Raw genomic sequence first — 27,959 nt, forward strand, 5'->3', positions numbered from 1 at the left:
TCAACCCAACCCAATGGAAAAAGACATGCAGAAAAGGTATCGGTCGAATAGCCTCGATCCGAAAGGAAAGAACAATCTTGGAATAATCGAACCACATTTGAAACACTGTGGATTACATTTTTTTTCTCTCAATTTTTTTTTCCCGCGCTAAGCATTGGAGGGGGAGAGCGGGGGCGTCGGGGGCTAACGTTTGGGCTGTGCAGTAGTATTGTTGGGAGAGACTCTTGTGCGTCTGAAGGACTTTATTACATATAAGATGTATTAAGGTACGTATATAGTATGTACTGTGGATGGGGGATTTAAATAGAAATGGAATGATCGTCAGGTCTAGTCTTGTGTAGCTCCAGGGCTTCGAGTCATTGATGTACATGCGAGATCACTGGGTTGCGTATTAGAATCCTTGTGCTTCTGCAAGTCGGAGGGGTAATTTCGCAATCGACCACATTTTTCCAGGCCCCAGGGCTCCAGTCTTTCTTTCTTTGCATTGTAAGGCCATAATGAATTCGCATCCAATTAGAAAAGCCCACGTAGAAAAAATATCTAATTTTTACTGCACAAATTGAAGAGTAGTGTTTCCAATGTTTTTTGATTTCCTGCATATAGCAGATAGCAAATTAAGGGAGTGGTTGTAGAAGTAAATAAAAGAACAGTTGGTCAAGAAGTAAAAATGAGACCACAGGTCTCAAGAGAGGAGAATCATAGAAAAAGCTGAAGAAGATTTTGGTCTGGGAAAAAAAAAAAGAAAAGGGTGAAAAAAAAAGGAAAGCAGCCACAGGGAATTCCCATCCATCTATATTTGGTTCGACGCCTCAGAAAAGGAAAAATGTAGGACAAAAAGAAAAAGAAAACCGTCCACCCGACACCATTGATGCCCGCAAAACAGGGGAGATGAGAATATAAAGAAAATGCACAAGTCTATATCGTTTCGTGGCGCGCATAACACAGATTGCAAGGACGTAAATAAAAGGGAGAGAATGGAGGACCTTTAATAACGGTCTGCCAAGTCACCGCCAGCAACTGAATTGTTGGTAGACGAGCTCATGGACGAGAATCCAGTCGCGGGGTTCAACATGTCTTGAACTGCAACCTTTGGCACCTGAGGCACAGGCAACTTGCGTTGTGTACCGTCGGGTTTGGACATGATGTCGGTGATACTCGGACCCATGTGGCCTGTACCGGGGCTGTAGTAATTGGGACCTTCCGGTGATGGCTCCATGGGGGCCAAAGCAGGAGTGTGCTGGAGAGAAAGGTGGCGGATAGAAGGCAGATGCAACTCATTAGCACCCAATGGGCGCAGACGAGGGGAGTGTGCGGGAGTAGCCAGAGGAGTGTGGTCGGGAGTTGGGGAAAGAGAGTCATGTGAGAAAGTAGGAGAGGAAGGAGCAGTAGAGTTGGGCGAGTTGGGACGAGAGCGCTTGACACGATGTTGGCCATAGGCATCATCATCCTCGTTGGAGTGGGAGCGGGTCATGTTTTGAGAGATGGCATAGGCGGAGAGCGAGGGAAGACCACGGCTGTTGTGCTGACGCGATCCAAAGATATGGTGTCGTGATCCGTGGTATCCCATGTGATCATCCCGCTCGACCTGCGAAGCTGCTGTCGCGAGCAAATTGATGTCCATCCCTGACGAGGCGCGGTCGGAGGTGCGCGAATATGGGCCCAGGTTGGAGCGCATGTGATTGGCGTAGTTGGAGAAGGAGTGAGGGGGGGAAACGTCGGGAGACCCGACCTGCGAGACCGGCGCAGAACGAGTAATGGGCTTGCTGGGAGGAGGCATCATGTTACTGGGGTTACCCATGGAGACATCTTGACCGGCAGCAGCGGCGGAAGCGGCAGCCAAATGTTGAGCCTTGTTACTGCGACGCGAGTTGGGGTTGTTGTGAATGCGCGAGTGACGAGTCAATTCGTCGGAACGGCTGAATCGCTTTGTGCATCCGGGAAACTGGCAGGCATGAGGCTTTTCACCGGTGTGCGTCCGAATGTGACGAGTCTGGTGCTCCAAACGGTGGAAAGCCCGATCACAGAGAGGACACTTGTAGGGACGAGGCAAATCCTGGCGAACCTCCTCGGCAGCAGGGCGCGTACCCTTCATGAGAGGTGGCAATAGGCTGACTGAAGAAGCCATGGTAGAATCCGAGTCGCCGTGAAGTGGTGATTGTGGTTGCGACTGGTGGTCGATTGCTTCTTGAGGGTTCAGTAGATTGGAGAAACCCACTGAGGAAGCTGGGGCTGGCATGTGAAACTCCTCGGGAAATGAACCGGGGAGGGATTTGAGTTGAATTTGTATATAGAGAGTTGGGAGCGAAGGGAGCCGAGGGCGGATGATTTATCACCGCAGGGATCCAGAGCTAAAAGTTGGACCGGTCGATCTGCACCCGAGAGGGAAAAAGAAGTCGATCGTGACAAGATTTGATAATCGAGTATACTCTTTTGTTTTCTTTGTTCTTTTTTTTTCCAGTGTATTCAGTAGAGACTGAATAAGAAGGAAAAAGTATGGGGAACGGGTAGGCAAAGAATGCTAGGAAAAAGGGGAGAAAGAAAGAATCTGGAGACGACGATCTGGGGAGTAGGTAGATAATAAAAGGAAAGGGAGGGGGGCAAGGAATGGAGGGGGAAGGGAGAAATCGGGGAGAAGGCTTTTTCGGGATCGGATTGGGGGAAAGAAAAAAGTTCATAAGAAAAAAAAAAAAAGAAAAAGAAAAAAGAAAAAACCAGCAGGAAAAAAAAGGTGTTTTATCGGATTGTAACAAGGTTGAGGGTTTACCAGTGTGGGGGAGAGCGGGAAAAGGGAAGAGAGAAGAGGAACTGGGGCAAAAAAAGAGGAAAACAGAAAAGACCGAAAAGATCAGGAAAATTCCCAAAGAAGAAAATAATCCAATAATCGAATAATCCAATATTCGCCCAAAATGGAACTTTTCCCCAAATCCCAAAATGGACATTTTTCGTCTTTTTTGGGATTTTTCTTCTTTTTCTTCTTTTCCAAAATCCCAAATTCAGATCGCATACCTTGTGGAGTTATTGACTCTTTTCTTTTTTTTCTCTGCTATGATCTCATGTAATTCTATTTAATTTTATCTGAGCTAAATGTTGTAAATCATCAATCCATCTGGAATGCCATATAACTTCTAATATACCCCATTCTAGTCCCTATCATCATCTAGCCTCCAGGTGGCATAATCTGATGTTCATGCAGTCAGGTAAGAACCTGACCGAAAAGAGTAATCGTAGAAAAAAAAATAGGAAGGAAAAAAAGAAAAATCCAAATCCAAAATTCAAAAAGCACTACGTACTCTTCTCTCATACCGCCAAAATGAAAAGGGAAAAAGAAAAAGAGAGAAAAAAAAAAGAGAAAAAAGAAAATGTGGGGACCGGGCTAGTCCCGACGCTACTGCTCAGAAGGTCCTTTCTGATTACATACTTTTGCTGAAGAATCCCGTGTGGCGTGACAATCAGTGCGTGTCCCGTAAAAATGGGCTACTACGAACTAAACATACTGTACTTCCCCTTGTCCGGCTATCGCGCGTCTGGAGAAAGCTCTGGAGATCCAAAAACGGCCTTATCTTGGTCCTTTCAAAGCTGGTTCGTTCGTTTTCTAAGCCCCGCCCCCTGCCCATATCATCTTCCCCGGGGCCTTCTCTAGATCTCCCATCCCTTACTATATAGCTGCCTTCTTTGTTTTTGCATTTTTGGGGAAATGTGGGATAGATAAAAAAAAAAAAAGTATGATTGGATTGAGTGATAACCTGATGATGACACTGGGTGGCGACTTGAACGGTTCACCCCCCTTTACTCCGGGAAGAACAGTCTAGACTGGATGGCTCATGGTTATCATCAAGAACTGAGTTCAGACCTTAAAAAGCTATCGTAACCTACCTGCCCCTCTACAGGAAAAAGTAAACATGGGGATGAATTCTGGGGTTGGATGATTTATCCCCTTAGTGACGCTACCTAGGATCATCGATGATGTCGACGGATGATTTCACGATTCGAGCATGATTTAGTCATGGGAATCGAGAGGTCATACAGAAGAAAGAATGTCGAGATCGCACGAAAACAACCCGGGTGGTAATATACGCCATTATTTTGCCTTGTTGCGACAAATCACCCACAGGTCGGATGCGATACCCCGGATTCCCATTAAACCGGGGTTGAACTGCTAATCTCCAGACTCGATATTTTTGCCTCCCTAATATCTCCCCAAATTCCCGATAAAGAATAAACACCCCTCCAAAAACCAGACATACAGCACGTTGGTCCGTGGTCTTATCTATTTTCCCAAAAGATAAAAAAAAATACGATAAAAAAAGATTAAAAACCTCCATGCCCCAACTGATAGGCGCAGATCGTCCAATAATTGACGACGATGCACCATGCAGCCGCAAAGCTGCACATCCCACACCGGACCATATTCGAATTTCCCGTCAGCTCCTTGCACACAGCTCTCGATCTGCCCGTAGGCCATTGGATATAGCCTGGACTGTACGGAGTAACTTGGTACATGTACTATGTCTGGAAATTGCATGATGTATTCCATGCATATGTCATCTCTGAAACACTCTGGCCACACTGCCCACCCTTGCCCGTTTTTTTTTTTGGGCAAGACGGCTATATCGGAAATTCGGGGGAGCGCCGTGGGGGGAAAGAGACCAAGGGACACGCACTACGATAACAAGTCCCCATGGGGAGAGAGAGATGAAATGATGAAATGTTGTTCCGTGGCCAACGGAGAGACTCCATACTCCGTTAAACACCGGAGATATGTCCCCCGAAGGCTCCAAGCTGAATAGTAGGTTTTTTTTTTTTTTTTTTTTTTTAGCGATCACCCGGTACCCCCGAGTGGGGCCTATGCCCTTGCAATGATAACCGCCCCCAAGGCCCACGATCGCGCCACGGGATAAAGAAAGATACGCCCGCTCGGCACACGGTACCGGCACCCTCTCGTCCCATGTGATGGATATGAAAGGTTTGGTTGGATAGAGCCGAGGGGAAATAAAACAACAATTAAAAAGTACATTTCTGTGTTGGTATGATCATATAATTTTTGTTTTTTTCACTTAAGTAGTCCTCTCTTAACCGAGCAACATAATCTCCTTCAGGAGTCTTCTAACCCTAAAAACCACAGGTTCCCTCGAACCCCCCTGTTCGTTCGTGAGGGGGATAACCTGCATATAGCCGTGGCAGGGGGATCTTTAGTGGCAGATCTTAAGCATGAAATTGCGGGTCAAAATTGCAGCAATCAACAATTTTTCCGCTCGTCTACAATCACTATGCTCCGTATCTTTTTCAATCTTCATCCAAAATCCCCGCAAAAATGTGCCACTGGATAGATCGATTTAGGGGGAGATCCCTGCATTCATTTTCCCCATTTTCCCCAATTTTTTTGTTTTGTTTCTAGGCATATTATCCTTGTTATCATATATCCGGATAGGATAAAAACGGAGCAAATAGCAGACCGAGATGACCAAATAGTCACAAAAGCGAATAATCAGCCCATCACGAGTACGAAGCAGGTCTGCCGGATCTAATGCCGGCTACTTTGAGAGTAGTTTGGGGCTAAAAAAGATAATAAAAATACTCGGAAAACCCCACCACCGAATGCGGTACCCCATTAGCACTGGCCACGGAGGGGGAAAGATAAGTGGGTTTGACCTTGTTCTCTCCACGGGGAATGGCACCATGGAGAAACTCCGGATTCGGCGCCTCCTTCTGCAGGGGGGCATTAGTTAGCTCACTTAGCTCACTTAGCTCATTTAGCGCTTTGGTTTGTGTGATTTCCACAAGCAGGTACCGTCGTAGTTTTATCTTAATCTCTATTTCGATTTTTATTTTATTTTATTTCCATTTTACTAATTATCCGCATTTTGCCGACTCTCTCTCTCTTTCTTCCCCTCCCCCCCCCCTTGAAACACGGGGGATGAGTTGTTTCAGATGACGTATAGCAAGACTTTCAAGTATACGTATCTTCAAACATTCAAAGCAGGGTCATACATAATACTGGATTGATCGGTGCTTCCTGAAGAAAATATTTGAAAGAAGCGGCCGGAACCCGACTTCCGTGCTTAAATTAGAGATGAGATGGATATGGATACTCCGTTACAGAGTTTTCTTCTTGGTTTAGAAGATCCCCCAGCTTGCCCCCGCGATCGCGGTGATCGACATGGCTATCCACAGACTACAGGCAGTAGTAAGAGCGTGGGGGAACACGTAAGAACCATTTTTCAATTGCCGACGAACGGGCAAGCTCAGCCCGAATAATTGCAAATATGATCCCCTTTTCACCCGTTTTCCACATTCATATTAAGCGGTCAAGGCTTTCTGAGTGTTTCCTATTCTTTCCTCTTCTTTCAATTTCCTTGCTGAAAAACTGGGAACTGGGATGATCGTCAAAGTTTGATGTACCCGATGATCGTCTCTGACTCAGGGCCTACCCCGCAAATCTTCATACCAGGATCGCCCAAGAATGAAGAGATATGGAAGTAGGCAATTGGAGAAAGGAAAATGACTGAAGTCTAAAAAATAAAATAAAAAAGATAATCCCCAAAAAAACTTTCAGAAGATCGTCGTTGCCGGCTGTTATGAGTTGACTGGTAGCTTGTGCATTGTCCGATAAGAGGATCGACCTTGTCTCTCGTCCGACATCGCTTCTCCTTGAATATGAAGAATAAAATCACAATTCCCCACACATTTTAAATATCTATCACGCCATTCCGGGGATGATGAGTTGTTCCCAAAGTTGAGGTCGGGTAAACTACTGTTAAATATCTGTGGATGCTAAGCGACAAGGATAATCATAAAATAAGCCAATGTGGCCCCAAATATGGGGAAAGGAAACCCCACGAAACCCTCTCTGCCACACAGATTTCCCAAAGTAGACTGACTTCCCGGGAGCTTCAAATGTTCGAAGTTCTGGTGTTAGTCAACACAGCCCATTATCGCGTTATCAGAGTCCACATGCCAGGATTCTCATCCAAAATACAGGAAAAATGAGAAAAAGATAAAAGAAAAAGAAACTATGCCCAGCTGACCGTGGGAAGGAATAACAGCCACCAAGCGCTACAACTACAGAATTCGTGTACACTGGCAGTTTCAAAACAAGTTATTCCTGGATTTGTTCTGGACTCATCAGCTTGACAATTGGCAGTGGCAGTGTCAAGTGTCAGCCCAGCCCGTGCAAACCCAACCCCTTGCCTCTTTTTTTCCCCCGGGTGAGTCAAGGTCAGGGCCAAGTCAATGACGTGCTCGCAAAAGTGAAAAAAAAGACACAAAAAGAAAAGAAGAAAGAGAAAGAAAAAGCGAAAAAATGAGGTCGAACAAAACACCTACGAAACAGACTGACGTGGGACCGGGGGTGATCGGGGGAATTCGATTTGTTGCGCTCCGTTTCCAATCGTGCTGCCTTGGAGGTTTGCGCTGAAACCTCACCAAGCGAAACGCCACGGGGCGTTCGCAGACACGGAGGATAGCATGTCAAAGAAAAAAAAAGGATGTTTAAAATGGAATTACGAATAGGAATTCAAATGTGCTATGTAAGTAGATAAACCAAAACAGGAAAAAGGGAAAAAAAAAAAGGATTCGTTAATTTCGGAGAGAAGACGGGGGAGTAAGGAGGTAGATCCTGAACGCATTCGTGAAAAGGTCCCAAGGGTCCAAACGATCCAAACGATCCCCCCAAAGCTAGAGTGTATCATTGTTGAAAAAAAGGTGACATTTGGCGCGCTTGGCTTAGATGATTGTGGGGAGGCGAAAGCGAAATCCGGGGTATAGAGTACATAATGATAATGGCAATCAGAGATAACCCACGACTAGGGCGGTTCGGGTGCAGTTACTCAGTCCAGCGCGGGGAAACGGGGAAACGGGGAAACGGGGAAAGAAATCACTAGTCTTCTCCGAAGAGCTTGAGTTTTTCTTTTGAATGGAAAAGACTGAATAATGACATGACCTCCTTTCAACCCTGTGAGGGCAGTGTAACCCTAACGGGAGTTTTTACCTAAGAGATTACCAAAGTTCTTCACCGTTGATCCTTGTATATAGACACGTGCCCATTTCCTTATATCCACGCACGATAAGTACACATAAACTGCTTGGCGCCAAGAGCTCGATCCGCGATCCACAGCTTCTGGAAAACAAACTTCCCTGGTCCAATCACCGCCAACCTGATATCATGCGGGGCCGACCTTCCGGAGTCCGAGTGCTCAGACTGCAGTCCGGGGTGCACACAAAGAGATAACGATAACGAAAAATAGAGCGAACTTACTAGTATGATAATCCCATTTGAAGATTTGAATGAAAAGGTGGCCTTTTGGGGAAAAAGTCCGGATCAAAGGCCCATGGAGATTCATGGAGATTCATGGTGGATTTTCCGTCTTGATTTTTTTTTTTGACCCCATCACCGTGTCCAGTTCTCGGTGAGGGCCGAACATCTCTTTTCCTCTCATTCTCTCCACTTTCTGAGTGAATTATTATTTATTTCTACCCCACACTCTCCAATGGAGTAATCCTACCCACTTTTGACAGATTTTATTTTTCTATTAAAAAATTTTTTTTTTTTTTTTATTCTACTCTGCTGGAAAAACGAAATGCCCCTGGCAATCCCGGTGATCGGATCGATGATCACGAACCCCAAGGGGAAAGGGGGGGCCACATATTATACATATGTACATACACAAGACACTATCACCGGGCCCCAGTGATGTACAAATGGCAGGAGCTTCCCTTATCCACCAATCCCATCCCATCTTTGCCCACGATAAGCAATATGCAATCAATACTGGCTACTATCGATTTCACGTGTGGTCCGGGGTTGCTAGCTATGATAGATTCACGAGCTAGTAGCTTTGGGGGCCCTTGAGGGGGGTTCTGGCGGGGAGAAGGGGAATCTGGCAATTTCACATGCCTTCTCCTGTACCTCACATGCAAAGCTTTCATGACCATGTGAAAAACAATAAAAATAAACGGGGGGGGGGGGGTCTAATCGTCAGCATTTTCCAGTCGCACGTTTCGCACTGACCTTGCTCATCGACATTGACATTGACGTCTTACGATCTCCTATGCAAAGCCACTCAAAAGCCTCGGTTTCGGGTTTCGGGCCCCGGTTCTAAAGACCATCTCGGTCTAATTATGACGGCTCGATATTTCACAGGTACTAGAGATAACCTTACATTAATCCCGGCGATGTTTGTGATTTTCGTGATTGTCCTGATTTACAGTGACCCTGTGTTGTACCTGATCGTCATCATCTGATACTCTTTGAGGAGCTCTCCCCAAACACGAAACCCACCCCTCCTTCTCAGCCCCAGAAATCACGGGTACACCGGCTACCTCGATGGAGCACTTGTGCTCCGGGAAATGAAAGCGCTAGTTCAATCGGGCTAGAATGCGATGGAGAGAGGCTTGTTCGTGCATTAGGGATTGCTTCTAAGGAATCGATGACGACAGAGTTGACTTCATCATCTGCAGACTAGATCGCAATCGGTACGCCGTATAGATGTATAGTACATTTGAGGTACATCTTCTATACGCAAAAGTTACCTTTCTGGTCTAGGTCGGTCCAAGGCTCTAGCTAGACCACTGTCTACTGCAGGTACAGTCTTCCCAATTCGGGCTCCAGACTTCAGAACTTATCAACCCATAGGGCTGGGGTTTGATAAAATAAAAAATAAAAAAGAGGGGCACTTGTCGGGTGAAGTCGGAGCTGACCTGACGGGTGTTGTGCCACTTTTCCACCTGCCCTTGTTTGGTTGCGGGGGCTTCTGACTTTTTTTTGTCTTGCTCTTTTCGGGTTTGCTCCACGATGATCTAGGAGGCTTGGGGGTGAGGCTTAGGCGTGGGTGCGGGTATGAACATGAGTGGGCTTGATGTTGGGTAAGTCAGGAGGTTGTCCGGTGCCTATCCACGGGTCGGCATATATCCGTAAGTATACTGGAGTTTGTACGGAGTAATGCAGTAGATCCTTCTCACGGAGATGATTCTACGGAATGTCCGTTCAATATTCGATCCTCTCTACGGGGAAAACCTCTAAATGGTATGTATGCCATTGAAGTTTCCAAGGAAATAAACCATCAGGAGATCTTCCGTACTCCATACAAGATTTCAAGTATGGATCTGGATCTGAATATGGAGTCAAGAAATTTCTGATCGGAGCAAGTACTGTACGGAGTAACAAGGACACCAAAAGGGGGGCGTTCGGTGAACATGTCCACGGGAGTCTTCCGTGGTGTGTTTTCTCTATCAACTTGCCCGAACTTGCCCCCCTAACTAAAAGAAGAAACGAGAGAAGAAAAAAAGCCGCCAAAAACCTTGGTTTTTGTGTGTACGGAGTAAGCCGTGTTGGAGCCGCGGGCCCGATTTTCGCGACTCGGGCTGCCACTCGGCATTGACTGTGCCGGCCCGGTCTTTTCTTTGCGTGCTCTTGCCGTTGGCTCTCGTTCAATTGGTCTCTGACTAAGAATTTCCTTTTCCCCCAAATCTCCACACTTTTTTTTCTTCTCCTTTTCGCCTCTGACTGTCCCGGTTTTTCCGATATTTTCCCCCGCCGAGAATGTCCCGATGCTCGGTGGCTTTTCCGGCCATCGGCTGAGTTGCTGCATTTGTACAATCTTATACCATTTTGTATACGCATGCAACCATTGGGAGTGTAGATATGGCTGCGACGGAAAAATTTGTCTATGGTGGCTTTTTCTCCCTCGGTAACGACAACCCTTGTGTACCCTGTGCTTGTGTGACCCTGAACCGGCAATTGTCTTCTGCGCCCATGGAGAAATGCCCCATCCCTTTCCCACCCCCACTCGGAAGTACGCTGACTCGTTGATCCGACGGGTTGGTGGTCCCGCACTTCTATCCGACTTGCGGAGGTTTCAATGTTTCTCCGCATGGAGCGGTGTGAGGCAATTGAAATTGCTTATGCAAGCAAATATTTTCCTTTTTCATTTTGGGAATGTGTCAAGATCCGTCTTTGTGGAGGGCGAAAGTCGTGGAGATGCGCGTTCGTGATCTATCATACCAAATCGGGACACTTCAGAAAACGCGTTGCCCATCTCTCATCTCTCTTTTCGCGTACACCTATGACACCCATGGATGACATCATTGAATAACAATCTATAGTTTACTATACTTCTTCCAATTGCTCGTTCAAATATCATACTATATTGCCTCTTTTACTCCCTAGCATTCTCATTAATTATCTCCGGGGGGAATTGCGCACCCACCGCCCAATGCGGCAGAAAAATCATGACTGGTTCTGCCGCGTCCGTCCGCCCACAAAGCGGAGAATCTCTGTTCGAGTCCAGTGCGCTGCGACCAGTCTACTACCCTGAAACAGCATTGCAAGTCCATTCAGACATTCCTCCTAGCCCATTGAACATCATTCATCTATCTCTTCATTGTGTCTTTGTGCCGTTCGCACCATGGCACCTCCGCGCCAGCGTACCACCGCCATAGTGGATGACTCCAGGTCCGAAGCTTCCAGTGGCACAAGAGAATACAAAACCACAGCTCCAAAGAGCAGGAAGACAGCTGCTGCCAAAGAGAAAGCATCAGTGACCAGTGCGCCAGTCACTCAAAGTGTCGAAGACCAACAACCAAGAGTGAGTCTTTCAAATTTCCTTATCTTAGGGGGTCAGAATCGAGGTTGGCAGTCGATGGCGTCAGCTTTCAGAAGCGCACCAGCAAACAACTTAGAACATGACAACCAACCCTCATCATACCACATTCTCTCTACCTCCAAAGCCACAAAACCGCACTATACAAGCCCCATATACATAACTCCATCCTCAATTCATTATCGCTAATCAAAAATTAAAAAAACCAATAGGTCCCCTGGTCCGACCTCCCTCTCGACATCCTCCATGCCTACCGCCACGTCCACAAACTCCCCACTCCCTCCGCCTTCTCAAATGATTACTCCCGCATGGTCCTCTCCCAAGGCGTCGGCCTCCGCTCCCCTACAGCCCTCGCCGCCCGCCGCGCAACCACAAACGCAAAGGCATCCACATTAAACCCCAACCATACCCCAACCACCACCTCCACCCGCCACAACCATCCGACAGCCGCATCTTCACACGCCGGCACAGGAACACGGACCGACAGCGGAAGTGGGAGCGGAAGTGGCAGCGGAAGCGCCAGCGACCAAGATGCGCCATTGCGCCGGATAATCGGACAAGACCGCGTGAGCAAAGATGCCTTTGCGCTTGTGGTGCGGAAGCACTTCAATAATGCGGGGCTGTCGGAGCAGGAAAGTATTGCGCGGTTTTTGTATACTGTGCGTGAGGAACGGCGGGGACGCCAGTTTCGATTGCGGTTTCAGCCGTAACGATGGGATTCTGGTTCACGCTGGAATCTGGAGATCTGGTTGGTTTTCGATTCGGATTTGATTCGATCTAACTTGATTTGATTTCTTCTGAGTCGATTTGATGCCATTGGATTTCATGAGATCGTCGACGACTTTTTTGGAGGACTGGGCTTGTGTGTGTGTTTTTTTTTGCTTGTTAATTTATATTTAAGATACCCATTGGCGTTTCTGGTGGTGGGACTGACCTCTTCATGTGGAGAGCATTTTTGTGGAATCCTGTGCTTCTATACTTTTTCTATATCGTTATTGATGTAGTGATAGCTCTGAGTTTGTTGTATAGGAAATGGTTCAATTCAGTCATCTGTTCCATTGAGTTCAACGGTGCTTCTTCATTCGACTTAATCGGTCTACGATTGTATTCAAGTTGTATGCCTACTACTACACAGTACATATTACAGTCCAGTTTTGCCAGCACTAGCTCCAGTACCTAGTAGTATGTACCTACTACTAAGTAAGTACCGGCTTTACTTTAATAGTATCCCACCACCTGAGCACGTCTGTTCACATAACATCTATCAATTACCAGCACAGTGAATGATACTACCTAAATACTATGTTTGATTCATCATGTACATAACTGCATAGCTTCTAAAGCAACATAACCAAAAGATAAATTCCAATCCGAAGTTGGCGAGAATCAAGACACAATAAACGGACTAACGGGGGTGATATCGAACACGTACACAACGCAAAACAAGAAAAAAAGAACGCCGAGAGATGGATGCCTAGCCTCCCCAGTTTTGCTAACAAAAATTAGCTCCCCATCCTGGTCCACTATATCAAAGTATCCCTACCGCCATAGATATACACCGGGCGTGTGGCCTACTTCCAGGAATTGAGTCCAGACCAGGGATCAGTGGTGGCAGATGACTGGGGCTGAGATTGGGAAGGTGTCTTGTTGTGTCCGTACGCCCTGGGCTGAGCATACCCGCCAGGTCCAGATGGATAGGGACCAGCGGAAGGTGGGTAGCTGGGTTGCTGAGGGCGAGGAGGGGGCGGGGGAGGGATATAGCCCTGCGGAGTCATATAGTGCTGTGGGGTACCAGCCGTCGCAGCGGAAGGCGCAGGACTAGCACTTGGGTACCCATATGGAGCCGGGGTTTGGGAAAAGAACTGCTGGTTGGGCGGTGGGGAGACTGGTGTTTGGTACGGGTATGCCATGGGGTTGTATCCTTCAGAGAGTGGAGCAGCGGCGCCTTGCTGGAAGGGCTGTTGACCTGCATATGGCATAGCCGGGCTTGCTCCCATGCCCAAGTACTGCCCATAAGGCGCCGGAGAGTGTGATGCAGGAATACCATGTGGTGGCATGCTCGGTGGGTAGCGGGGTGACGGCTTCGGGGACGGGCCTGTTCCGTATGCTGGTGTTTGAACAGGCGGCGGCGGCGACTTCACCTTGGAAGGTGCCGTTGGGGGTCTTGTTAATGGGGAAGTTGCCGATGGCTTTGGTTCCGTCGACAGACGCTCCATCAGCTGACGGAGCTTTTCCCGCTCCTGATCCTCTTGTTCTGAGACACCACTAGCCTTGTCGCGCTCGATTTGGCTCAAAAGCTGGGCGCCCTCAGACCGACGGTTACTGATGAAAGTTTCCACATTCTTGCGAAGGCTCTCGACATTATCGCCCATATCTTTGTAGAAGGTTCGAGCCTGGACAATACCAGATGAAAGACCGTTGAATGCCTCATACACTTTCTTGTATCGAGCCATCACTGCATTTCTTTGCCGTGTAATTCCCTCGTACTTGGATTGTTCGGATTGAACTCGCTTGTCTTGTAACAAGTCGGCGTATGTCTTGGTAAGTTCTTTCATCAAAGATGACTGTTTATGATTCGCCTGTAACAGACGATTTTGATGTGGTAGGAACTTTTCTAGTTCAACCTTGAAGAGCTCGCTTTCTTGGCCAGCAATGGTTTTCTTATTTAGAATCAACACATTTGAGATATCGTCGGTGTGAACCTGAAAGAAGTAAGTCGGTTAGTATAGAAAAGTTCGAGATATCAATAGAAATACAAACTAACCTTTTCTTTGAGATCTTTGAGGACTTGGGACCGCTCCCTCTTGACAAGATTAAGCTTCTTCAAAATCTCCTCCACCTTAGCTATCTGTCCCGCAACAGATGCACTGCCCTCATTATAGACGTCGTCTAATAGACTGCCTTCGGCAGGGCTGCTAACACCATTTTTACCTTTGTTATGCTTGGAACCAGCCTTGATAAGAGCCTGCTGGAAGAGAACGTCGGCTTCGTCTGTTTCTCCAGCAGATCGCATCTGATCAAAGTCTTCCACGTACTGCCGCAGTGTGGACGACAGCTGAGTATCACTCGCACTGGCTTCGCTGACGGTATCTCTGTATGTGCGAACATCTCCTCGGAGTGTAGTGTTCAGCCGACCACTGGGTTGTTGACTCCAGTCGCCTCCATACTTGGAGCGCATCTTCTCACATACACTCTCTTCCAGATCTAACTGCTTTGAGCACTGATCCAGCTGCGATAAAACTTCCGCCTTACGCTCCTGTAGCTCGTCAAGAGCTCGGTTGAACGATGCATGTCCACCAAGCTCTGAACACCAGCGGCGAAATTCTTCATCCACTGTCATTTCTTGGTCCATTCCACCCTTGAGAATGTTCAGACTGCCTGGAAGCTTCAAGTAATCTAAACTAGCAGCCATCTCGCCATTGGCAGTCTCAACCTTCTCGGTTTCGGCGCGAATAAGCTTGGCCTTCTCCTCATCATACAGACTAGCCGTCTCCGTGACAGCCAAAGGAACCAGCTTCGCAAAAATATCAGGTCCAATAATACGCTGGATATCCTGTCCTTGGTATAGCTCGACAACTGGGATCGCCTTCGCCGCCGGAAGCTTGGCAACAGGCGAGAGGCCTGCTTCACTTGGAACGGGTTGGTGGTAGATAAAGTCGTTGTCTTTAATCAAAGTAACCAGTTGAGACTGTACATTGGCCTGGTTGTGCTTGATAAGCTCGACCAGGTTACCTCCCGCATCTGCTGGTAGATTCGATGTTGCAGGAGCCGAGGACGGGAATGACTTAGCCCAGGTCAGAGCAGTTGCAGACTGTTTCTCAGCTAACTTCAGTCGAGCAATGGCTACACCATGGGACCCGCTTTCACTGTCAGCAATAGCCTGGTAGTAGGATGCAACGGAGTTCATGTGCGCCCCCTTTGCCTGCACTACAATCGACCACACCTTGTCGAAGACGTTCTTGCTGACAAAGTCCTGCATTGTTTCTGCCGCCTGCGCATACAGGTAGGCAGCCTGACCTGCCAACTTCGCCAAGAACCCAGACTTCTTCGCATCCGCGATCTGCTTCTCAAGAAACACCTCCTGCGCCTGGGCAAGTGTCACATGGATCAACGTCTTGACCGTGTCCCGGTTCAGATCGGTCGATGGCGCATGCAAGAAATTCTCATTGATGTAGGTGAACATACCCGCGGATGCCTGGAAGGAATGATATGCCGTTTTTACGCCGACATCTTCGGCGCGATTCTGATTAGCGGCATGGCAGGAGAGAACGGCGGAGATGTTGAAGATAATAGAAGCTTTTTCGAAGGCCAACGAGTATTGGGAGGTTTGTTTGTGAGTAAAAGCATCGAACCTATAAGAAAAATCGTTAGGACTGGTTTCGCTATATATGTTATTTTCGGTGGGCTAGAGCATACCATGAGAATGAGATCTTGATATGGTTCTCGTCGACGGGGAACCGAAGATCTAACAGCTCTAGTTGTCCGTAGTATCGGTATAACAGATCGCGTCCGGTGGCGCTATCATTACCGGCACCTCTCATGTCCTGGCGGAGGCGGTTGAGGGTAGTACATTCTGAAGCATAGCGCTCGGGGTCCTCGCCGTAGGTCTGTCGGATGTAATCCTTGAGGGGTTGGATCCAATCAATCTCGTTGGTCTGCTTCAGCGGACACGCAAGCATCGGTGACTGAACCATTGTGTGATGGTCGTCAGGAGCGGGAGGCTCCCATCCACAAATAAATTTAGAAAGGGGGACGCGAAGGCAGGGGTGGTAAGCGGGGGTGCAACGGTGCGGTTGAGGGGGTGAATCGGGATCGAGGCTGTGGGGTAAGAGGCCAAGCGGACAAGTGCAAGATCACTAGTTAAAACAATGACGTAGCTTTCGTTCTGTAATAACAATCCAAACTGGAGAATTTGTGTGAGAAAAGACAAGCTTGGAAGGGGTTGGGAAAGCTCAAGTGCTGGAAGGTGACAAAGTGGGATGTGATGGCCTTTCGTGACGACCGTGTCTTGTCTAGGCGCCAATAGCCAAACCCAGATATATAAGGTTGGCAACACTAAACACCAACCAACATCATATGGTTGAATCAAGTATTGAATATACCAGGACAATATAATCAGTATTGAATGTAAAACCCTGGGAGCATATAGTGTACAAATTCAGGTCTTATATATTTCTTTTTCTTTTATGAAAGCAGAGAGCTTCATGGTAGCCTAACATAGTAATACACGGTCCGCCCCATCTTCCCCAAGGCAGAACAGAATGCCCCAATCCCGCCGGCGCTATGAAAAAAACAACATGGTAGAAAGTAAATACAGCCCAAATGGATATAGAAATACAGATTTACATGGATTTAACTCGATTTCTTCGAGTCATCTCCCTTCTTCTCACTCTTTTTGTCCGCGTCCTTGGTATCCTTCTTGACATCGGACTCGGACTTGGAGGAGTCACCGTCCTTGTCCATCAGTTTATGCCACACAGACTTCAAAAATCCTTCATCCTTCTTGTCACTGGCGGTATCAGTTGGAGGGCTAGCCGAGATGTTAGTACCGTACCGCAATTATAGACCGGGGAGAGGTTAACGATGCTTACCTATCCTTGCTAAAGTTCATAGTCCGTCGAGCCGTTTTGTCGTTCATCTCGTCAGCAAGAACCTCCAGGATTGTTCGTTGATTGCCAGTCAAGTACTTTGGCATGGCAACCTTGAATTCAACCTTCAGATCACCTGTCGGACTAAATCGCGAAGAGCGACCTCCTCCCAGTTTCTTCATGCCCATACCGGACAGAGTGATCCGGTCACCGGTACCAGTACCAGTAGCCACCTTGACCTTGACGTCCTTTTCAAGAGTGGGAATGGTAACCTCACCACCAAGCAAAGCAGTTGTAAGCGGGATCGAAGCAGTGTGTAGAATATCTGATCCATTGCGAGTGAAGCGCTGATCAGGAGCAACGCGGATCGTGAGATAAAGATCACCACGCTGGGTGCGGGCACCAGGAGCAGCCGCCGTTCCAGTGGCAGGCGCATCACCCTCACCAGAGACTCTCATCCGCATACCGTCTTCCACACCGCCTGGAATGTCGACCTTCAAGGTCTTGCGTTCTCTGGTGACACCGCTTCCGTGACAGCCACCGCACTCCGATCCACGGGGTACAGACATGCCTGCACCACCACAAGCATCACAAGTTGCAGCGACCTGGAAACCTCCCTGCATGAAGTGCACACGAGTTCCAGAGCCGTTGCAAGACTTACACTTAGATCGTTTGGCGCCAGACTTCAGCCCATCACCTTTACAAGTTCCACACTCTGTCAAAGGTGTAATGACAATGTCTTGCGAAATACCCTTGGCGGACTCCATGAAGCTGATGTTGCTTTGAACCTCGATATCCTCTCCAACAAGGATCTGCTCTTGGAATGGGTTACGTCGACCGCCTCGACGAGCACCACCGGTGAAAGCACCGAAAAGATCCTCGAAGTTGATGTCGCCTGAGAAGCCGCCTCCTCCGAAGCCACCACCACCAAAACCTCCACCAAATCCGTGGAAACCTCCGGCGCCGGCGAATGGGTTGCCTCCGGCATGCGGGTTGAAACCGCCATTCTGGTCAAAAGCGGCCGAACCATATTGATCGTATTGCTCGCGCTTCTTGGCATCGGACAACAATTCATAAGAAGATTGAGCCTCGGCAAATTTATCTTTGGCGTTGGCATCCTTGTTGGTATCCGGGTGGTATTTCTTGGCCAGGCCGTAGTATGCCTTCTTGATGTCACCGGCAGATGCGCCTTTGTCTACTCCGAGGACTTTGTAAGGATCGGCAATTGCGAGCGATGCGGTCGAGTGGAAGGGCTACTATTGGTTAGTGATTGATCATGGGGATACTCAATACAGAGGGAACAAGGGGACCTACCCGGGCCAGGAGTACATATGAGGCCTTTTTCTTGCAAGAACCGTCACGCAGCCGTCTAGCGGGAGCGGCAGAGGCCCCCGCATGGTAAGCTCTTGTGTGAGACACCGTACACGCAGTTGGGCGGCTTGTCTGCGTTGAGCATTGGGGTTGAGCCCGAAGCAGGCGCGCGGGCAGGGCCGCGGCCTTGGGAAATGCCGCGGATGGGTTCATGAAGGCAGGAATTGTAATAGCCGGGGAAGCGGTTCGCTTTTTTTTTTTGTCAGTAGTTGAAGCCGAGCTCCGACAAGGAAGGCGAAAAGAAAGGATGAAGGAAACAAAAGATAGAAAAAAAAGTAGGAAAAAAGTCTATAACAGAAGAAACGCCAATGGCTTGTCGTCCACCAGTCGGGATCGTGGTAGAAACGTCTAGTCGACGAGGAGACTGGTGCCGCGGAAGAAAAGTCGGGCCGAGGAGTGGAACTGCAGATAGAAATGAAATCATTGGACATTCCATTAAATTAGTATAGCTCTAAATCTGACTACCTATCTTTTATTGTCATTCTTGAAGAATATAAGCTACTGGTGGCATTGATGATGCCAAGTGGTTTGACATTTGAAATTGGAGGTCAAGGAAAAAGAAGTTGTTCATTGGCGATGTGATTGATACACCAGGCTGCACATGTTGTTGACTATTAGGGGTACATCAACTGCTATACAAAAAAGAGAAAAATAAGAACAAAGTCTCAAAGAAAGAATTACTCTTGTTATTTCCGTAGGAACCTCTGCATAGTCCCCTTTACCCTGGTACTTATCTTGACTTGCATAGAACGTGCGCGTGCTGTATGGCCTCATTTAGCATTTGTAAGAATCAAGCGGAAAATATGTCGGGCCGAGTGGGTCCTTTGCTCTCAGGTCATGAGCAAGCCGAGTGGCCTCCGATGGACGGACCTTGACATCTTCCCACGCCTCCTCAATCGTCTCCAGCTTCTATTTTCCCATCCTGGAGCTGCAATAAGGCTCATTTGAGCTTCAATCATCTACCTCAATTCTCCGTTTCCGGAGCCATAACCCCGAGCCTCCCATATTCACCGAGAACACCGGTAGCATGCTCCGCGGCCAGACCCTCCCCTGGAGAGCTGCGCTCCACCAAACGCCTCGCCCTTTACTCCGCCGTCCTTTCCTTACTGCGACAAGGAATAATGCCAATTTCCGTTCTGCATTAACTGCAACCCGTCTTAGCCGTTCCCTTCCCTCGGCTCCCCGCACATTCTCCTCTAGCTCCATCCAACGGAAAGAGAAACCCCCACCGGAGGACCAAAATGATGAGCTAGAACATAAGGAAGAGGAGGACAAAAGTCAAGAGAATAAGGAAGCAGCGAGAGCTTCAGAATCGCGACGGAAAGTTGCCGACTCGGATAAGACCGCCGAGCAGACAAGTTCCACCCGGAGAAAAGATCGATCATCAAGCGACAAGGAGCGGGCAATAGAAGAAGAGCCCAAGAAGGAAGCTGAGGCTGATGGAAAGGGAAATTCGAGCCAAACGCCCTCCGCTATTCCCCCAAGCAGTAGCGCGGCCGACTCGAAGCCTAGCTCTGCGAACAGTGGCGGCAATAGCGGAAATGACGATGGCGGGAAGAAGGGCAAGAAAGGATCCGGGGAAAAGGCTTTGCAAAAGCCTGCTGTCCCGGATGTATACCCACAGGTCATGGCAATTCCTATTGCGAAGCGACCTCTGTTCCCCGGATTCTACAAGGCAATTACCATCCGTGACCCCAATGTTGCGGCTGCGATTCAAGATATGATGAAGCGCGGCCAACCGTATGTAGGCGCATTCTTGTTCAAGGATGATAATGCCGATGGTGATGTTATTGATAACCTGGACGATGTCTACGATACCGGTGTATTCGCCCAAATTACAGCAGCCTACCCACTCCGCGGAGAGGCCAGCGGTGTGACTGCTGTCCTCTACCCACATCGCCGCATCAAGATTTCCTCGCTCCTACCCCCTAGTGAAACCACCAAGGGTAATACCACAGAAGATAAGGCTGAAAAGAAGGGTGATGTTGTGGCGAGCTTCGAAGAAGGGGCTGCTGAGTCTGCGCCCAAGGATCACTATGAACCTACATCATTCCTAAAGAAGTACCCAGTCAGTTTGGTCAATGTGGAAAACTTGACTGAGGAGCCTTTCGACAAGAAGAATGCAATTATTCGTGCCGTGACCAGTGAAATCGTGAACGTGTGCAAGGAAATTGCTACTTTGAACCCGTTATTCCGTGATCAGATCTCGGCTTTCTACACCGACCAGTTCCCTGGAAACCTCAGTGATGAGCCTGCTAAGCTTGCTGATTTTGCTGCCGCGGTTTCAGCCGGGGAGCTGCATGAGATGCAGGAGGTGCTCGAGACCATGAACATCGAGGAGCGTCTTCCCAAAGCTCTTGTCGTGTTGAAGAAAGAGTTGATGAACGCTCAACTTCAATCCAAAATCACCAAGGATGTCGAGGCCAAGATCCAGAAGCGTCAGCGCGAATATTGGCTGATGGAGCAGATGAAGGGAATCAAGAGAGAGCTTGGCATCGAGTCAGATGGCAAGGACAAGCTAGTTGAAAAGTTCAAGGAGAAGGCAGAGAAGCTTGCTATGCCCGAGGCTGTTAAGAAGGTCTTTGATGAGGAGATCAACAAGCTGGCCCACCTTGAACCTGCGGCCTCCGAATTTAACGTCACTCGCAATTATTTGGATTGGCTCACTCAGATTCCCTGGGGTCAGAAGAGTGTTGAGAACTTTGGCATTAAGAACGCGGTTTCTGTTCTTGATGAAGATCACTACGGCCTAAAGGATGTGAAGGATCGGATTTTGGAGTTCATCGCCGTGGGCAAGCTCCGCGGCACCGTGGAAGGAAAAATCCTTTGCCTCGTCGGACCTCCTGGTGTAGGAAAGACCAGTATCGGAAAATCTGTGGCCCGTGCCTTAAATCGACAGTACTATCGTTTCTCTGTGGGTGGGTTGACTGATGTGGCGGAGATCAAGGGTCACAGACGGACTTACGTCGGTGCTCTTCCCGGTCGTATCATCCAAGCTCTCAAGAAGTGCCAGACCGAAAACCCCTTAATCTTGATTGACGAGGTGGATAAGATTGGTCGTGGTCATCAGGGTGACCCCTCTTCTGCGTTGCTGGAGTTGCTTGACCCCGAGCAGAACAGCTCCTTCTTGGACCATTACATGGATGTCCCCGTCGACTTATCCAAGGTATTGTTTGTTTGCACTGCCAACGTCACTGATACCATTCCTCGCCCGTTGCTCGACCGCATGGAGCTCATTGAGCTTTCCGGCTACGTGGCTGATGAGAAGATGGCCATTGCGGAGCGATACCTGGCCCCGGCTGCCCGAGAGATGACTGGCCTGAAGGATGTTGATGTCAACCTTGAAAAGGAAGCCATCGAGGAGCTCATCAAGTCCTACTGCCGCGAGAGCGGTGTTCGTAATTTGAAGAAGCAGATTGAGAAGGTTTACCGGAAAGCGGCTTTCAAGATTGTGCAGGATCTGGGTGAGGAGACATTCCCGGAAGAGGCGGCACTGACCGAAGAAGGCAAGGCTGCTCAGGAGCAGTCGAAGGAACACGAGTCCTCGGATCCCGCTGAGGCCCCTCTTGAACCGGAAAAGTCAACCACCGAGATTCCTCGCCTCGCACTCAAGGTGCCCGAAAACGTACAGCTCAGCATTGGCAAGGATACTTTGAAGGATTACGTCGGGCCTCCAGTTTTCACTGCGGACCGTCTGTACGACAAGTTCCCCCCTGGTGTCACCATGGGTCTTGCCTGGACTAGTATGGGTGGCGCCGCCCTCTACGTCGAGTGTATCTTGGAGAATGCCTTGAAACACGCGTCGCGACCGGGATTGGAGATCACCGGCAACCTGCAAAACGTCATGAAAGAGTCTACCCATATTGCCTACTCCTTTGCCAAGTCTGTCATGGCCAAGCAGTTCTCCGAGAACGCCTTCTTTGAGAAGGCCAAGGTTCACTTGCACTGTCCTGAGGGTGCTGTTCCTAAAGATGGTATGTACCTATATCGTCTTAAGATACTTGTTTATTGGGTGTCGTTTCGTTTGACTAACCGCTTTTTCTTTATTTAGGACCATCTGCTGGTATTACTATGGCTAGCGCATTGCTATCGCTGGCGCTGAACCACCCGCTTGACCCGACCGTCGCCATGACTGGTGAGCTAACGGTCACCGGTAAGGTTCTGCGCATTGGCGGTTTGAGAGAGAAGACAGTGGCTGCTCGTCGGGCTGGTGCGACCACAGTCATCTTCCCAGCCGACAATACCTCCGACTGGCTTGAGTTGCCCGAGGTGAGTCATTCCCCATCCAATAGCTCCTATATATCCCGCGAAGAATTAAGCTAACAATGTGAAATAGAACATCAAGAAGGGCATCACAGGCCACCCAGTTAGCTGGTACTCCGAAGTGTTTGACCTCCTCTTCCCTACCCTAGACCACGAGGCTGCGCAAACGATTTGGCAGAAAGCGTTGGCCAAGCCTGCGGACCAAGGCGATCGCGGCTCTAACAGCTCTAATGACGATTAAAAAAAAAAGGACCTTTTGATATGTTTTTTTTTTTTAATTATTATCTTATGTACCAGTGGTATACATACATGTTGTATCTTTGTATAGGTTGATTTTTGTTTTGTTTCCCCTTGTTCTTTCTGCTACTTTATCGGTGGGTGGCGTCTTGTCTTCCCCAACCGGAATGCATGGACTGGCGTTGGACGTTTGAAATTTGTTTTAGACGTCTCTTGATTTGATTTCCCCAAACCTCTCTAGAACCTGCTCCCCTCAAATAAAGCTCCAGGAGATTCAAATGGCTTCTCCTTGGACGTATCATGTGTTTCAACGAGAATTAATGTATCTGATATGATATATAGTATACTACTAGTACATAAGACTAGGATTTGCTGTACAGATCTCCAAACCCACCAATCATCGATGCCCTTCAATCAGTTCCCAATCAGGCACTGAGTCAGGCCGCAATCCAGCCTCACTTTTCATTTTTTTTAATTGGATCTTTTGATCTGTGCGTAGAATGAATCATATTACTTCTATTATTTCTTCTCCCTTGATTTGAATCTGTTCTCGAATAAAAAGCCCGTTCTTTTGTTGCTGTGAGACATTCACTTTACCTTGCAGTGGATCGACGCACAACTCCCACCGCTAACGTCCATACACCAGTTTTTTTTTTTTTTTTGGGAATCATATTCATTGAAGACGCTGACCGACTTTATCTTGAAATTTTCTCTTTCCAACGTTATATCCTGCACCGCCTTTTCCCTTAAGTCACGGACCAACTTTCCCAGCCTCATCCCCATTGCAACCCTTGTGTGACACGCCAGATTGAAGCTTGCTGGAACCTCGAAAGGACAGGGAAAAAGAAAACAAAAGAGAGAAAAAAAAAAGCAAAAGGACTTATAGAAAAGGAATAAGGGGGCCAACAACAACAAAGTCTGTGCCTTTGCCAATAAGGATCAGTGCTTGAGAGGCTTGCACGGCTTTTTTTCTTTTCTTCTTGCCTATCTTTTTTTTTTCTTCTCTCATAATCTCTCTCCTCTTTGACTCCTCTTCCCTTCCCCCCTCTACAAGCCTGTTCCCTTTTAGGTCCAATTTCTTATGGCCGTCGGGGTTTCAGCTAGCGGGGGTGATTGAGTCGTTCCTTGCACAACGTGCCGCATGGCCATCGCCCTTGCGAACAGCTGTAGCCCAACTCGGCTGGGTTTCCCAATGGACGAAAAGGGACCGAAACAGAGTGTTTGGCATCGATTGGGACTGCGAAGATGGTTGGGTCGTGACGATCGAGATTCCCGGAACCAGGATGCCCTCTTCCCCCACAACCATAACCGAGCGACCTCCATCGATAGTAATAAACAGGACAACCTTACCCGTCGCCTCTCACGTCGCGTAGGGGTTGGCTTGCCCATGTCCGGCCCCTTTAAACGTCCAACCTCCGAACAAAGTCATGATCAACTTGCGCCCCTGAAGGTTGAACCTCAGCATCGTCGTGCGCAGTCGGCCGACCGTCGCCCGTTGAGTGCCCAAAGAACCCGGTCTCCACCGCCCGCCGTGGGCCCTCGACTTTCCGCGCCAGAGGTTCAGTGGATCGGCCCGACAACCGCTACCACGGTCGACGAGCCCCTCGATCGTGATTTGGACGATTTGGACGCGACCCTGGACCTAGACCCGGATTTGGACTCGAACAATGAGATCGATTCTCAACCCGATTGGGACTCCTCCCCCGATTTAACCACCACAGCCCCTGAAAGCGCACCTCCGCCAAACACACTCGAGATGGAGCTGGAACACCGATGGATTTTGAACCTGAGCATGCACTTTCGGGATCGATCGGAAAGGGAAAAGTTCTTCGTCACTTATGCAGAGACCCCGACCCGATGGCGCCGAGTCACAATATCCTGCGATTATCGGGGTGCCACGGAGGATTCACTCGAGCAGGATTTGAAGGACTTGCGATACCAGAGAGACAAATGTGCGCGAATTTACGAATCCATCCGCGAATCCCTACCTCAAATCCAATTCTACGATACCGTCACCAATTTGAAAGTCGAGACTAGCGAAGGCCGCTTGCATGTTCATGTCACCGAAGATGTGAATGAGATGATCCCCTACCCTCCTATTTCTAGCATCGGACACTTGCGGGGTGCCCGCTGCGTACCAGAGAACCTTTTGCATTTCGAATCCCACCTCTCTGGTTTTGTTTACAAAGTACAGTTGGGGGGTCACGCGTACATAAAGAAGGAGATTCCGGGCCCCGACACGGTGGACGAGTTTCTATACGAGATTAATGCCTTGCACGCTCTCAATGGCGCACCAAATGTGATTCAGGTTGAAGCGATTGTGGTCGATGAGCGACAGGAAGTGGTCAAGGGCTTATTGATCAACTATGCTGCCCAAGGCGCGCTAGTTGATATTCTGTACGATCAGCGGGGGGACATATCCTTTGCCAGACGGGAGCGATGGGCCAAACAAATTGTACAAGGTCTTTGTGAGATTCACGAATCTGGCTATGTCCAGGGAGATTTTACACTGTCGAATATTGTGGTGGATGGAAATGACAATGCCCATATCATCGACATAAACCGCCGAGGATGTCCCGTTGGATGGGAGCCGCCAGAGATTGCCGCCAAAATTGAGAGCAACCAGCGCATCTCTATGTACATCGGGGTCAAGACCGATCTATACCAGCTTGGAATGACCCTGTGGGCCTTGGCAATGGAGGAGGACGAGCCAGAACGACAACCGCGTCCCTTGCTCCTGGGACTTGATGCAGATGTGCCAGATTACTACCGACGAGTGGTTGATATCTGTCTTAGTCCGACTCCCCGGCACCGATTGAGTGCCAAGGATCTTCTTACCCTATTCCCAACTGACCTTTTCTCACGATCTCTACCCGCGGGCCGGGTTCGAGATACTACTGGGCAAGACTTACGACCTCTCATCACAAAAGGCAACGGCAGTGATGCGTTCCCTGTCGCAGTCCCTGTGAACCGCCCTTTTGAACCCCTAACTCCCTTCAAAAACGAATTTCCCAAAACACACAACGGCATGCCACAGCCAATCTTCTCAAGCCACCATGACCAAGGCAAGGGCTCAACGCCCACGCTTGCAGGTTCCAATGGGGGAGCCACCTTCTTGTCCCGGCATTCTTCGGCATCTACATTGAATCACCATGAAATTCATGACTCTGGGAGAAGATGGGACGAGTTCGACGAATCCGACGATGAATACGATGAAGCCGAGTCGCATCCAGCCCGAAATGTTGAGCAACCCGTGTGGAGGAATGATATGGGACAGAATATGAATTCCGATGCACCAAACCGAGAATTCCCCCCGTGGATGCCACTCCAATGGAATATTCATCATCCGCTCCATCCATTGACCAAGATTCAATCAATTGGGATGGCCACCCACTCAACCGCGAGTCCATCCCCGTTTCTGCCAAACCTGTTGAACGGATACCAATCTCAAGTTCAGAAGATGGGCCGATTGATCAATCTAGCGAGCGTCCCGTCTCGATTTCCAAACTTACCGAGACCGAGCCCGCAATGCCATTTCTCTTTGGCTCTATCCTCCCCATCAATCCATCTCTGCAGTTCTCTCGACACAGGCCGTTCCCTTCAGTGGCTAAAAATACGCAACCGCTTTTACCACCACCTCGCGAGTCTATTGTCGACACTTCAGCTCTATTACAACATATGCATCTCTCTCAATCTCAATTGCCTATTAACCCTGCATTTGAGGAAGAAGAAGAGAAAGAAGAAAGAAAGTCTTTCTCCGCAGAATTGGATCTGCTTAAGTCACGACTGCCTTTGAACCCGGCTGTTCAAAATGGCTCTTCTAAGCTTATGTCTCCGAACCTCAAGCCGCAGTCTTTCACCTCCACCTCCATCTCCACCGGCGCAATAATCGAGACCAACACCATAAAACTACCTCCGCTTGCTCACTCATGTCTTCCTATAAACCCGGCTGCTGAAAACGGGTCTGTTGGTCCCATTCCGTTGCCCGGCGTGTCACAACTCTCCATCGTCAATGACCTTCCATCACCTCTTATTGAATCACGACTTCCCATAAACCCGGCCGCTGAGAAAGGTTATGCCAGAGTTGTGCCTTCAACTCGAGAGTCACAGGTCTCTGCTCAGAGAATTACTGCGAATGCACCCGGACTCAACGCAATCGTTGGAAATGAGGATGCATCCCTTGGCGAATCACGACTGCCTATCAACCCTGCAGTTGAAGATGGGCCCATGACAAATGGCTCGTCGCCTTTTGAACCAAAGAGCTCAGAATCCCGGACCCCCGAGAAGAGCCCTATTAAATTGGTTCCTACCATCCTCGAGTCACAAATGCCAACCGACACAACAGTCAAAGACGGCTCCATCAAATTTGTCCTCTCTCCTGTCAAATCTCAACTCACCAGCAGCCGGGCTCCTGACAACCGCTCGGCCCGACTCAATCACTCTCTTGTCGATTCCCGACTCCCTATCAACCCATCCTCTAGAGACAGCCTCTAGAAGAAGATCCTTGGTCCATCCTCTTCTGGCCCAAGGTTATGTAACTCTGAAGATTATGAACGCCAGATGATTTTCAAGTCCCATTTCGTGGGGCTATACGATCGATACCCTTTCATTTCTCGCTTGTATAGTTCTCCTATCATTGTCATTGTTGCGTTCCAAGCTAGCACTCCTAGGCATCTGCACCAATGGCGGATGCCGGCGAACTTAAGGCGTCCAAAAAGTCTCGTTTTTTCTTCTTTTATCTCTTATGGTGGATTTGATCTGATTTTTACATCATTGCGTTTTTGCGTCTTTGTTCTCGTTTTTGCCTTTCCCCGTCTATTTCTCTTGCCATATTTTTTCATCCCTACGGAGGATTTTAATTGTCCCGGCGTTCTCGCACAGATCTTTCAAGTGTATTTTGACC

The 27,959-nt window shown here is 48.6% G+C and overlaps 6 protein-coding genes across 6 annotated transcripts; 3 read left to right on the forward strand and 3 right to left on the reverse strand.

Moving 5' to 3' along the window:
* Window positions 1-985: 985 nt before the first annotated feature.
* N7466_008137 (C2H2-type zinc finger protein) lies at window positions 986-2,236 on the reverse strand (the record flags this gene model as incomplete). Its single annotated transcript, XM_057167526.1, has 1 exon — window positions 986-2,236. One exon carries the CDS (start codon window positions 2,234-2,236, stop codon window positions 986-988), a length of 1,251 nt encoding a protein of 416 aa, XP_057018157.1.
* Window positions 2,237-11,402: 9,166 nt separating this feature from the next.
* N7466_008138 (uncharacterized protein) lies at window positions 11,403-12,307 on the forward strand (the record flags this gene model as incomplete). The annotated part of the gene is made up of 2 exons (XM_057167527.1): window positions 11,403-11,582; window positions 11,810-12,307. The coding sequence occupies 2 exons, from the start codon at window positions 11,403-11,405 to the stop codon at window positions 12,305-12,307; spliced, it is 678 nt and encodes a 225-aa protein (XP_057018158.1).
* Window positions 12,308-13,168: 861 nt separating this feature from the next.
* On the reverse strand, window positions 13,169-16,291 carry bro1 (putative signal transduction protein BroA; the record flags this gene model as incomplete). Its single annotated transcript, XM_057167528.1, has 3 exons — window positions 13,169-14,299; window positions 14,362-15,949; window positions 16,014-16,291. The coding sequence occupies 3 exons, from the start codon at window positions 16,289-16,291 to the stop codon at window positions 13,169-13,171; spliced, it is 2,997 nt and encodes a 998-aa protein (XP_057018159.1).
* A 658-nt stretch (window positions 16,292-16,949) lies between these two features.
* On the reverse strand, window positions 16,950-18,709 carry N7466_008140 (putative mitochondrial DnaJ chaperone (Mdj1); the record flags this gene model as incomplete). The annotated part of the gene is made up of 3 exons (XM_057167529.1): window positions 16,950-17,127; window positions 17,189-18,438; window positions 18,500-18,709. 3 exons carry the CDS (start codon window positions 18,707-18,709, stop codon window positions 16,950-16,952), a joined length of 1,638 nt encoding a protein of 545 aa, XP_057018160.1.
* An 874-nt stretch (window positions 18,710-19,583) lies between these two features.
* N7466_008141 (endopeptidase La) lies at window positions 19,584-23,060 on the forward strand (the record flags this gene model as incomplete). Its single annotated transcript, XM_057167530.1, has 3 exons — window positions 19,584-22,530; window positions 22,608-22,825; window positions 22,893-23,060. The coding sequence occupies 3 exons, from the start codon at window positions 19,584-19,586 to the stop codon at window positions 23,058-23,060; spliced, it is 3,333 nt and encodes a 1,110-aa protein (XP_057018161.1).
* Window positions 23,061-24,197: 1,137 nt separating this feature from the next.
* N7466_008142 (uncharacterized protein) lies at window positions 24,198-27,550 on the forward strand (the record flags this gene model as incomplete). The annotated part of the gene is made up of 2 exons (XM_057167531.1): window positions 24,198-26,311; window positions 26,362-27,550. The coding sequence occupies 2 exons, from the start codon at window positions 24,198-24,200 to the stop codon at window positions 27,548-27,550; spliced, it is 3,303 nt and encodes a 1,100-aa protein (XP_057018162.1).
* Between the last annotated feature and the right edge of the window lie 409 nt (window positions 27,551-27,959).

The sequence above is a fragment of the Penicillium verhagenii genome (genome assembly GCF_028828195.1).
Source record: "Penicillium verhagenii strain IBT 33310 chromosome Unknown utg000008l_segment0_segment0, whole genome shotgun sequence".
In the NCBI taxonomy this organism is placed as follows: domain Eukaryota; kingdom Fungi; phylum Ascomycota; class Eurotiomycetes; order Eurotiales; family Aspergillaceae; genus Penicillium; species Penicillium verhagenii.